The sequence below is a fragment of the Rousettus aegyptiacus genome, unplaced genomic scaffold, assembly GCF_014176215.1.
Source record: "Rousettus aegyptiacus isolate mRouAeg1 unplaced genomic scaffold, mRouAeg1.p scaffold_m13_p_5, whole genome shotgun sequence".
NCBI classification, from domain to species: Eukaryota; Metazoa; Chordata; class Mammalia; order Chiroptera; family Pteropodidae; genus Rousettus; species Rousettus aegyptiacus.
This window is the reverse complement of record NW_023416308.1, coordinates 18,330,548-18,343,688: the sequence shown is the minus strand read 5'-3', so window position 1 is coordinate 18,343,688 and position 13,141 is coordinate 18,330,548. Positions and strand designations below refer to the sequence as shown.

Genomic DNA, 13,141 nt, shown 5'->3' with positions numbered 1-13,141 from the left:
CTTAATGTCTGTCAACTACCTACTTTATACAAAGAGTAACAAATGAGATAACACTCACATGATACATTGTAAAAACTGGAAAAATGTTTTATATAAATCCAAAATTCAATACTATAAGATTTTACTGAAAATGTGTCTTTTCTCAGGATCCCTGTCACTGACTAAAGCTATCATTTTTCATTAATTTATTTATTGAACGCTTACTATGTGACAGGGACTATTCTAAGAGCTGAAGATATGGAAGTGAGTAAAGTAGACAAATTCATGGAGTTTACATGTAGTAGAATACATACAGTAAAATACAAAAAATAGTAATTGTATTGCATGGTAGATGGTGATAATTGCTATGGAGAACAATAAAGCAAGGAAGGCAAACACCAAAAGGTGGGGGGTCGCAATGAAGTCTTCAGATAAGGACTGCCTAAGAAGGTGATGCTATTTAAGAAAAGACCTGAAGGAAGGGCATTAATGAGACGAGAAAAAAACATTCAGACAAAAGGAACAACAAGCAGAAAGGCACTGAACTGAGTTTTTCCTGGAGTAGTGGAAGAACACTGAGGAAGTGTGTGAGTTTGGAATAGGCAGGGAAGGGTAGTGAGATCAGAACTGAAAAAATAAATAGTGCAAGACCTCTTAGGCTATTGTAAAGGCTTTGGCTTTTATTCTCAGCGAGAAAGGGAATCTTTCGAGGATTGTAAGCTGACTCCTGTCGCTTCCTTTTTCAAAGAAGTTTGAGAATTAACACTAAAAAAAGGTGTCTGCAAATGGCTAAATTAAGCTAAAATTTTTATTTAAGAATTTAAAATGAAAACAGCATTTGAAAAACTGAAGAGCGGGCCATACTCGAAATCTCTAGTTGCCCAAGGGATGATGACGAAATTGAACCAGCTGTGACAGCTGAACAATCACTGCCAACCAGATTTCCTGTGATAGTCAGTTTTCGGGGTGGGAAACACCGTAACTTTTCAACAAAATCACTTCGCCGGTCTAATGCACCTGGAAACCTTTCTATTTGACAGACCACGTGTAAACACATCACCTCAACTCCATAAGAGGTGGAGCCCAGAGTGTCACCCCACCTCAGAGATGTGGAAACTAAGGCTCAGAGCAGAGAGATGGGTTGTGCGGTCAAGTCAACTGAGCTGCACAGTGAAGGGCAGCGTTTCCAGACTCCCGGGGCTCCTGCATAAACTTCAGGGCGCCTATGTTCAGACACCGGGGCTGCCTTCACCCAACGAGCCCATCTCCCGCGGGTTACAGGCAGGATCCACTTCAGACGACAAATCACAGGAAGACCCACCATGTCCCCCACCCTCGGTCTCACCCGCGGGACTAGGGTTGGGGGGTTGGGGAGAAGGCGGGTCTCAGCGGAAACTCCCGGCCGCGCCTTCCCGAGCCACGCGCTCCGGCCGGGACACAGCCACCTCTGCCTCGGGGGAGAGGGCAGCGGTGTTACTGCAACGACCATGGTGGGGGGAGTGTCTGGGGACGCGCCCGGGGTGGGGGGGCGCTCGACTGGGCCGGGGGCGCGGGCCGGAGGGAGGAGTCGCGCGCAGGGAGCGGCCGGCCCGAGGCTCACTCTTCAGGAATATGCTACCATTTCTCAATCAATGAACCTCCCAGCCCCGCCGTCCTGGAGGTGCGCTCGCGCCCACGGATCCACTCACAATTCCTTGATCAGCACCATCTTCCCGGAACACCTTCACAGCTGCCGCCGCTACCACCGCCGCTACCACCACCGCCACTTCCACCGCCGCCGCTACCGCCACTTACTGCGCCTGCGTGGCCCTGCCTCCCTGACCACGGAGCCACCGCTGCGCCTGCGCTTCCACACCCTTCCGCCGAGACGAGGCGCGTCAGCGCGCGCGAGGAGCTAGCTCCGCCCCAGTTCCGCACCCTACCCTGGGCGCACGAGGCCTCCACTGCGGCTGCGCAGTCAGCCGTGGGGCGTGAGGCCTCTACTGCGGCTGCGCAAGCTTGGCGAGCGGTAGCTGGTCTCCTCCCAAAGGCTCCTCCCTACAGTCAAGTTCCCTCGGGGCATAAGTGCAACCTACGCTTTCTGGTGAGTGTTAAGAGTCGGTTCCTTGGAAGCCGTTTTCTGTGACCAGTACTACACTCTCTCACCGCATCTGAAAGGAGGCCTGCCTTCTTGACAGACACCTCACTTTCAGAGCCCACATTGAGGGCTTCTCCCGGGTTCGGGGGGCCGACGCCGCGGGTCTGTTTCCCTTAGTGGGTCCATCAGATTCCGCGGTAAGAGATTCACCTGGCTCGGGGCTGACGTGCATATTCCAGAAGCCTTGTGAGTGCAGCTGTCTGATCATTACTCACCTTGCTAGGGCCCACGCGTTCTCCCAACGCCCAAACTCACCCCCGCCCGAGAACCCAGAATCCCACAGTTACTGTGATAGTCAGGAGGTGCGTCCCGACCCAGTGCCCTGTAAGACTCAGGAAACAGACCTGTTCTGGGAAGTGCGGTCACAGTATGGGCTCCACACGACCCTCCTACCCCATACCCTGGCTCAAGCCTGAAAGCCAAAAGGTGAACCTTAAGATTTGTAGCCCAGGGTTCACTTGCTTACTCTGTGCCAGGCACAGTTCTAGGCACCGAGGAAACATCTGGAAACAATTGACACAGTCCCAGTCTTCGCTCGGAAACGAGAGAATTTGGCATAGTGCTAAGTGCTTTGAATAAGATAGAGTAATGGGGGAAGCAGAGTAATCAAGAGAAGAACTTTCAGGAGGCCACTTTTGAGTCTAATGTTATAAATAGCACAGCCTGTGACTATAGGGAGTGGCATTCCCTGGAGGAAAACAGACCCTGAGGGTGGAATGAGTTTAGGGTATTTGAGGAGCACTTAAAGGCAGGTGTGGCTAGAACATCTTAAGTGGGGGAAAGGAGGGCAATAAATTGGGAATAAACAACACTAGGCCATAGTAAAGCATTTGAATTGTATTATAAGAACCATGGGAAGCTGTTGAAAGGTTATTGATAGAATTAAAATGTCATTAAAACACAAGTAAGTCTATATGATATATTTGATACTGGAATACACCTTATGGAATTAGGGCTGCCTCATAAGTGATAGTAAAATATTCAAAAAGCTAGAAATTTCCTCCTAAAGTAGTACCTGGGATTCACTCAGTTTCTGTGGTGTGCGAAGAAGCACTATGCTCTTACTTTTAGGGAGCTTAGAAACTGGGAATAACTTCTATTGATTGGGAACCTGTTATATGCCAAATACTGTACTAGGTAATAAAGATGCTTTATCTCATTTCTCCCTTAGAATATCAGTGTGAGGTAAGTATTTTAACATGTTTTAGAAAGCGGAGTGGGGAGGCAGTTCAAAAAGCCAAGTTAAGTGACGTGCGCAAAAAATCATTCAGCTAGCTTTTTAACAGAACGAGTTTTCAAACCAGATTTTTAAAACTTCAAAGTCTCATCTTTACACTGACTTTTTTCCACATAAAAATAAAAAGTCAAGGCATGCAGACAACCTATGACATAATTGTTCTCAATTATGGAAAGAAGGAGGTTATGGTCAAAAACCAGAAGATACTTAGATGTAAGACTAGGGAAACTACAGATTTGAATATTGTACCCTTGTATCTTAGAGTTCGGAAATGTTATTTAAGATCCGAGGAGGTAATGTTAATTGCCAAACTTATAAGTGGTCATTTTACATCACAGTTTCTCTGCAAATGGTATGCAAGCAAAAAAATATAAACACCTTTAAAAACAGGGAAAAATTTGTAGTTGGCTTGCTTTATCAAATATTAAGAAAAATTAGGATGTTGTAGAGCATATCTGTAACTTTGTCTTTCCACAAATGTTCACTAATTCCATTACTAATTCCTGTATAGCACAGTTACCGCTCTTAGTACTAAAATGTTTATAAAATGAAGAGATAGTGTGCTGGATGGAGCACAACTCTGAACCAGTGTGCACTACGGTCATTGCCTCCCTTTCTCATGTAAAGATTCTTACTAAAACATTCAATTGAAAACCACAAGGATAGATTTAGAAGGTAACCAGTTTAGATGTATTTATTGAGGGGAAAAAAAACATACTAATTAAAAATTGTCTAGGTTGGTAGAAAATATGAAATCTATGTAACTGAATTGTACGTTACAACTGCTTGAGAGAAAAAAGGCAGAATATGGGAATATTGAAGAGGACTAGAGAGTAGGAAAGACATGAACCATTGCTCCAAAATAAGAGGAACATGTAAAGAAAAAGACAATGACACTTGAAAAAATTACAGAAATCGATTGGTATTTTCTTGTTTTAAAAGATGTTGAATCTTGTGCATTTTTACCCATACGGACATAAGATGGGCTATAACTTAGGACTTTGTAGAAAAGATCCAACCTCTTTAAGTCTCTTGTTCCTTGTTCTTTTAACCCTTGACAAAGGTAACCTTTGCACACAAGACGTCCAATTGAGTTTAATTCTACAAGCTTCATATAACCAACCACCGTCTCATGTCTTCCCTTGTATACAGTTCTGGAGCAAAGAGCTCATTAAAGTAAATGTTGGTAGATTTCACTGAGGCCTACCAAAAAGATTTCTGAACATGAGCAATTTTGAAACACTTATTTTACGTACTAGTTGATAAAGGACAACCATTTGAAATTTGAACAATCTTTTAAATATTATAATTGAATCTCCCCCTTTTTTCCTAAAGAGACACTCTTAACATGAAATCCAAAGGCCTTTCGATTGGTTGGTGCACACAGGGAATTTGTGAACCACTGAAATTACATATATAATTTCATGTCTGTGTACATTTTTCTCAGAGAAGTCTATAGCTTTCATTTGCCTTGCTTACTCTGCATTTGCCATCTTATTTATCTTCTTCCTATCAGAGGATTATGTTGAATGAAACTATTTCTATGAAAACTAGAAATATTCCCAGGAATGCTTTAATTTTGTCAAACATTAGTGCATTTTATAATATAGTAACTGGGAGAGACAAGATTGGGATTTGCAGTAGAAAGCCCTTGGCCTGAATCCTGGCTCTGCCACTTGTTGGTTATGTGCCTTGAGTAAATTATTTGATCTCTCAGACATAATTTACTCATCTATAAAGGAACTACTAATATCTACATATATTTGTTGTGAGGAATAAAAGAGATGAATATATATAAAGCACCTATCTTGCATGTTACCCGATACATAATAGGTGTTTCGTGAATGGCAATCATTTAAAAGCTTACAGCTTTTAGAGAGCAGAACAGTAATGTAAATTAAGATATAATGAAGTTTCTCCCCATCCCACTCCCTTTATCCCTGGAGGTAAATAGTATCATTAATCACTATTCATCCTAATGCATGAATATATGTATACATACATCCATGTATGTATTTGTATATGGCTATAATGATTTACCCTTTCGCCTTCAGATTGCTGTTTTTCTGTATTGTCATCAACATTTTGGTATTGTCAGAAATTTTCATTTTTGCCACTATATTGGTTTTAAAATGCTACTGCGCATACTCACGTTGCATTTCTCTGTAGGGCGAGGATCTTTTCATGTTTGCTGGCCTTGTTCTTTGCTCATTGTCCTATTGTTTTGTTTTTTTCTTTCTTTGTAGATGGTATAGCCTTTTTGGATTTGAGTTTTATGTTGATTATGTGCGCTATATCCTTCCCTCTATGGATTGTTGTATCACTTTGTTTATGCCAGGGTTTCTCAGTCTCTTTAGTACTGTCATTTTGGGTCAGATAATTCTTTGTTGAGGGGACTGTATTGTGCATTGTAGGATGTTTAGCAGCATCCCTGGCCTCTATCCACTAGATGCCAGCAGCACCCCTCTAGTCATGACAATCAAAAATGTCTCCAGACATTGCCTAGTGTCCCCTGGGGGGTAAAGTTGCCCCGCCCTGCCCACTTAAGAATGATAGTTTATAGTGACTCTGTTATGCAGTTATTTTTCTTTGAGAAAATTTTATCTCACTAACATTTTTTGAGTTTTTGTTATATGGTAGGTGCTAAATGTTTCACATGACCTAATGCTAACCCTAAGCATACCACATATAAAGTAGGTACTATTATTATCCCTATTTTATAAAGGAGAAATGTTGTTTATGTCTTCTAATGTGCAGAAAATGTTAATCAACATTACTGAGCTATAATTTACATATGATTTAGTGCACCCATTATATTTGACCATTTTGTCAAATATATACTTCTGGTAATCCTTACTACAGTCAAGACGTGTGACAGTTTCATCACTTACAGAGGTTTCTTTGTGAGCTTTCCCTCTTTGTCCCATCACACTCCCAGCCCCAGGCATGCAGGGAACTGTTTTCCGCAACTGTAAGTTAGGCATGCTTTTTCTCTCTAGATTCATATCATTGAATCATGTAGTATGTACTTATTGTATCAGGTTTCTTTCATTAAGTGTAATGCTTTTGAAATTCATCATTTTTGTTGTGTGTAGTTCAGTCTTTCATTGCCGAGTGGTGTTCCTTTATTGTGGATATATCAGGTTTTGTTTATTCATTTACTTGTTAGTGGATTTTTTGAGTTCTTCCTAGTATTTGACCATTATAAATGAAAGGTTTTTATTTCTCTTGGGAAAATTGCTCTTGGATTATAAAGAAAGTACATGCTTAACTCTAGGAGAAACTGCCAAATAGATCTGTAAAGTGGTTGCGTGGTTTTACATTCCCACCAACAATGCATAGATGAGAGTTCGGTTATTCCACATCCCCGTCAGCACATTCTAGTTGATATGCTGTGATATCTCATTGTAATTTAATTTTCATTCTTCTGAAGACTAATAATGTGAGCACTTTTTTCTGTATTTATTGGCCATTTGTACATCTTTTGTGAAGTGTCCAGATGTTTTGCCCATTTTTAAATTGGTTCCTTTATTATTGTCACAACAGTTCTTTATGTATTCTAGGTATGTTCTTTCTCAGAAGTACGTCGCAGATATTTTCTCCCCGTCATCGAGCACCTTGCCTTTTCATTTTCTTGATGGAATATTTCAGGTAGCGGAAATTTTAAATTCTGAGGTAATCTGTTACCAATTATTTTCTTCTATGGTTTTTGCTTTTTGTGTTCTAAGGAATCTTTGCCTACTCCAAAGTCACAGAGATTCTATTTTACTGTGTTTTCTTCTAGAAGTTTTAAAGTTTTACCTTTACATTTAGGTCTATGGTTCATTTCAAATATGTTTTTCTTTCCTCATTTTTTTAATTGAGATAAAATACACATTATAAAATTTACCATGTTAACCATTTTTAAGTATACAGTTTAGTAATATTGAATACATTCATAATGTTGTGCATCCATTTTCATAACTCTTTTTATCTTGTAAAACTGAAACTTTATACCCATTAAGCAGTAACTCTCTATTCCTGCCTCTTCCCAGCCCTGGCAATCACCATTCTACATGCAAAAAAAGTCTCTATGATTTTGACTACTAAGTATTATATAAGTGGAGTCATTCAATATTTGTCTTTTTGTGTCTGGCTTATTTTACTTAGCGTAATATACTCAAGGTTAATATTGTAGTATGTGTTAGAATTTCCTTCCCTTTTAAGGCTGAAAATATTACATTGTATGTATATACCACATTTTGCTTATTTATTCATCCGTTAATGGACACTTGGGTTGCTTTTATTTTTTGGCTATTGTAAATAATGCTGCTGTGAACATGAGTGTACAAATATCTTTTCAAGTCCCTGTTTTCAATTCTTTTGGATATAAACCCAGAAATAGAATTGCTGTTACATATCTTGATTGTAATTGCTGAATCACATAGCTGTTGTACCATTTTATATTTGCACCAATAGGACACAAGGGTTACAGTTTCTCCACATCCTCATCAGCACTTGTTATTTTCTCGTGTTTCGATAGTAGCCATCCTAATGGGTGTGTGATACTATCTCATTGTAATTTCAATGTTGAGCATCTTTACTTGTGCTTACTGGCCATTTATATGTCTTCTTTGGAGAAATGTGTATTTAAGTCCTTTGCCCATTTTCAAATTGTTTTGTTATTGTTGAGTTTTAGAAGCTTTATATATTCTGGATATAAATCCCTTATCAGATATATGATTTGCAAATACTTTCTTCCCATTCTATAGGGTTGAATTTTTACTCTGTTGATGTCTTTTGATGATCAAAAGTTTTTAATTTTTGTGAAGTCTAGTTTATTTTTTATCTCCTATGCCTTTGGTGTCATATCTAAGATGGCATTGCTAAATTCAAGGTCATGAAGATTTTGCCCTATGTTTTATTCTAAGAGTTTTAAAGTTTTATCTCTTGCATTTAGGCCTTTGATCCATTTTAAGTTAATTGTTGTTAGGTATGGTCCAACTTCATTCTTCTGCATGTGGATATCCAGTTGTTGCAGCACCAGTTGTTGAAAAGATTCATTTTTTCATTGAATGGTCTTGGCACCCTTGTCAAAAATCGTTTGACCATATGTGCAAGGGATTATTTCTGGGCTCTTTATTCTGTTTCATTGACCTATATGTCTGTATGTATGTCAGTACCACACTGTTTTGTTTAACTTTGTAGTTAGTTTTGAAATTAAGACGTATGAATCCTCCAGCTTTGTTCTTTTTCAAGATAGTTTTGGCTATTCCAGATTCCTTGAGATTCCATTTGAATTTTAGAATAGGTTTTCTATTTATGCAAAAAAAAAGTCATTGGGATTTTGATCAGGATTGTTTTGAATCTGTGGATCACTTTGGGCTGCTTCATTTTTTTTTTGTAGGTGCATGATAATTCCATTGTACAGTGCATTATAATTGATTGTCTCCTGTTGGTAGCCACTTAGGTTGTATGTGCATTATAATTGATTGTCTCCTGTTTGTAGCCACTTAGGTTATATCCAGTAGTTTGCTATTATAGGTGTCCTGCAATAAATGACCTTTTACATCTCACATATGCATAAGTGTAGCTGTAAGATAAATTTCTGAAAATGGAAGGATATGTACATTTGTAATTTTTACAGATTTTGGCCAGTTGTTTTTCACAAAGATTGTGTAAGAGTATGCTCCCACCAGCTATGTATGAGAGTACCCATTTCCCCAAACTATTCTGGCATGTTTTCAAACATTTTTTAAAAAAACTTTTTTATTGTAAAATGTAGTACAGATGCAAAGAAAATTACATAAAACAAATTAATTATTAAAAGGATAATGACACTTGTTATCTCCATCAGGTCAAGAAATAGAACTTTGCCATTCTCATAAATTCTCCATGTACCCTATTCCAGTCCCAAGTCCCTCTTTCCTAAAAGTAACCACCTCCATGACTTTTATAGAAATACTTCCTTCCCTTTCTTTATAGTTTTGATCACCCTAGTATGCATCCCCCAAACTCTATGGTTTAATATTTGCTTCTTTTGATTTACATGTAATCCTGTCTCTTTTTCCCATGCAGTTTATTGAGGAAATTGGGTTGTTTCTTCTGTAGAATTTCCACACTCTGAATTTTGCTCCTCTTAAGATCTACAGACTTGACCAGGTTCAGTTTCAATATTTTTGGCAAACTACTTCATAGAGGTAGTGTGTTCTTCCATCAGGAGACACACATTGTCTTTTTAAACTGATATCAACCATTCCTGCTAAATGCTTAAATCCATTAATTTTGGGGAGATTGCAAAATAGTGATATTCTTAGTCAATAATTTCTTGATTTATTGCCTACAATACTTCAGTTCATCTAGTGGTACAATTTATATTGGAAAAGCAGAATAAACCCTTGATTTTTGTCCTTTTTTTTAAACCAGTTTTCAAAATGAGAATTGGTTTCCTATCAACCTCTAATGGTGGTCAATTACTATTTTTTAGTGTAGTTTTAAACACATTTGTGGTACTGATTTATATATTACTTACTATTCTTATTGTTGTTGCTCAAACTGTTCTACCTTTGACCAGTCAAGGCTGTTCAAGTCACATCCTGAGTCCTTTTGATGTGTTCCTAGTAGTCTTTGATAATTTCCTTGGTAAACGATATGACATGATCTAACATGAAAATACTGGTCTTGTGCATTGTGTGCTGCTTCAGACTGGAAGCTATTATTTTGCCAAGAAACTTTGGTTTCTTTTAGCAGCAAATGGTATTGAGAACATAATCTGTGCTAGGTCTGACATGGCTAATGGATTGGTTTGTTATCATTCTTAGTTCTTTTTAGAAGCTATAGTTAAAAAATATTTTGTGTATTTAAATAGATAATGCATAAGTATATAAATCATATAAATGTGGCACACTTATATGAGTAAAGTTTACTTATATAAATATAAAATTTAACATTTTGTTAATATTATGCACCAATATTAGAATTTCCAAGCATACAAATTATAAATTATATAAATATAAAAATAGCTTTATTAAAGACACAGTACTCATGAATTTTTACTAATTCAAGTCCAGGACTAACCTCTTTTACTTAACCTCTTTTGTTTTTTTATCTCCTTTCCTCAACACTGAAAATCCTCGTTTACACTAAGGAACTTACTATTTTATATTTCTCCATCCCCATCCTGCTTACAGTTCTCTTTCACCAAATTCTATAAATTTTCAATTTCATTATTTTTGTTATTTGAAAGAATCAGATTTTTGTTGATAAATTTTACTTAAGTGTATGTTTTAAGATATACTGACTTAAAAATCATAGAATTTAAAGCTTTAAAGGGCTTCGGAGAGACCTGCTTCATATTTTCCCAACTTAGAAGTACCACTTAGAATCATCTGGGGGAATCTTAGCAAGCTAGAGCGAAAGCAAGGAGACCAGTTGTAATGTTTCACATACATGCATTCATTTGCTTTTTAATTCTTCTCAGAAAAACATTTATGCGGCCCTCATCTATAGTACTAGATGCCAATGATACTTAATGAAATAGTCAGACATCCATGGAAAAGGATTCATATCACTCAGTATTTTATGTAAGGAAATGTTTGTTATTGTCAAAATGGATGTTGAATCTTCCCCATTTCATACTTTATAGCAGAATGTGGCTTAAGAAGACATGAAATTCAGATAGTACTTTACAGAAGGGGTCAAATGATACTTAAAATTGTAACTTGAGTTGTTTTAATTTTTTTCTGCAGAACTATGCTGTGTTGAATAACCTTCATAATCTTATGAATAGTTGGTTGAGACTGATTCTGTAACGAGACAATTACCACTACTGTACTCAAAGACCATGTAATGTTTGTTGTGGGCAAATATCTTTTAAAGAATAATTGATAATCATTTACATGTATGCATGTGTGCTAGCTTTCCATCTGGTTATTAATGCTAGAATGTTATAATAGAGAATATTGGCTTTGGAGCCAGGAAAATGCTGAATGGACTGTTTATAATATCTGACTCCTATCTGTGATATAGTAATATATAATTTAAAGAGTTTCGTAAGATTAAGAGGAAGATTTATTTACAGCATACAGCATACAGTGGGCACTATACAAAAACTAGCTTTCTACTCATTTTCTTAGGCTACATATCTAAAGATGTGTTCTTAATTACTCCCATTCCTCTGCCTTTTAACTAGGAATTTTGTTAATTTCTTCACATCTTTCTTTTTTCATTTATATGGATACTGTCTGATCCATTTTATCCTAATGCTTGATTTTATGGTTGGACTATTGTCGTAGCATGTATTGCAATAGTATAAATGAATGTTCTTTTTTACATTTAAGAATTCCCTGTAAAATGTTTCTGACATATGAAATATAATGAACATCTCTGTGCCTACCAGCTAATAAATAAAACATTTCCAGTAAAGCTCAAGCCCCACATATACCTATATGATTTCATATCTTTCTCTTATGTTTTATACCTCCTCCCCATCCTGAATTATTATAGATTAAGATATTAATCTATTATTAATACACTTCTCTATCTAGAGGTAGTAAAGATATTCTGTATTCTAAAAGTGTTAAAATTTCACATTTTACATTTGGATCTTTTTGTAGTTGATGTGAACTGTAGGGATCCAGTATTTTCCCTCCACTTTCATGGTTAACGAATAATCATAGCATCATTTATCGAATAGTCTTTCCTCTGACATATATGCTAACCCTAATGTGTATAATGTTTTTTCCAGGCTCTTTATGAGTGATATTTTTAAAGTCCTATTTTTAAAAATGTTTTCTTCAATTTTTGGACTATTAGACCAGATTTATTGTGTTGTTCAAATTTCTAACTCCATAGTGATTGTGTGTGTGTATTCCAACAATTAACTAAGAGATGTGTTAGAATTTCCAAATATAGTGATTGATGTATTTTTTTCCTCCTTGTAGTTCTTTCAATTATTGTTATTATTATTATTTTTTTTGCCATATACTTTTGAGGCTACACTATTTGGTTCATAAAATGATGTAAAAGAACTTTTACATCTTTCAGGTGAATTGATACTCTTAATGATATGTGTGATGCTGCTCTAGCAATGCTTTTACCTTTCATCTATATTTATATAGGTAGACCAAGTTACTTTGGGTTAGTATTCCCCTGGCATATGTCTTTCTAAACTCATTTATTACAAAAGCTATTTTATCATATGCAAATTGGAAGAGTCTAGTGAATTCCCATGTGTCCATCAAATACCTTCAACAATGAACAATGTGTCTTTTTTGTTTCATCTACTCTCCCTCCACAGTTTATTTGGGGGGATATTTTAAAGCAAATGCAAGACATTGTGTAATTTCTACAATAAGTGTTATTGTTTTTTACCACCTGACTTTCAGCCTTATTTAATGTTTTACATGTGGCTCTTGTTAACAGATTATAGCCAGATTGTTTTAACATTCATTTTTTGATTTTTAAGTGCATTCTAATACTCTTTTTCCAGTTTTATTGAGATATAATTGGTATACATCATTATATGGGTTTCAGGTGTACAGCATAAAGGTTCGACTTACATATGTTGTGAAATGATTACCACAATAACTTTAACATCTGTCTGTCATCTCATATAGATATAATAAAAAGAAATTGAAAAGAGAAAATAATTTTTTCTCCTTGTAATGAGAACTCTTAGGATTTACTCCCTTAACTTTCCTATACATCCTACAGCAGTGGTAATTAGAATCATTGTATTGTGCATTGCATCCCTAGCACGTATTTATCTTATTACTGGAAATGTGTAACTTTGACCACCTTCTTCCAGT

At 36.9% G+C, this 13,141-nt stretch overlaps 1 protein-coding gene and 1 long non-coding RNA gene across 7 annotated transcripts in view; one reads left to right on the top strand and one right to left on the bottom strand.

The window, feature by feature from the left end:
- The window catches only part of PITPNB (phosphatidylinositol transfer protein beta), a 61,135-nt gene extending 59,360 nt beyond the window's left edge, over window positions 1–1,775 (bottom strand). For both annotated transcript variants that reach the window (XM_016129662.2, XM_016129661.2), the window contains exon 1: window positions 1,668–1,775. In XM_016129662.2, the coding sequence (XP_015985148.1) occupies window positions 1,668–1,687 (20 nt within the window). In that variant the 5' untranslated portion in view covers window positions 1,688–1,775. The remainder of the gene's footprint in view (window positions 1–1,667) is intronic.
- Window positions 1,776–1,926: 151 nt separating this feature from the next.
- The window catches only part of LOC107502439, a 56,157-nt gene continuing 44,942 nt past the window's right edge, over window positions 1,927–13,141 (top strand). Inside the window, exons 1-2 of one of the 5 annotated variants that reach the window (XR_001594988.2) lie at window positions 1,954–2,062; window positions 6,917–7,004. This is a non-coding gene — a long non-coding RNA (uncharacterized LOC107502439). The other 4 variants (XR_001594985.2, XR_001594987.2, XR_001594990.2 and 1 more) reach the window with 4 other exon arrangements.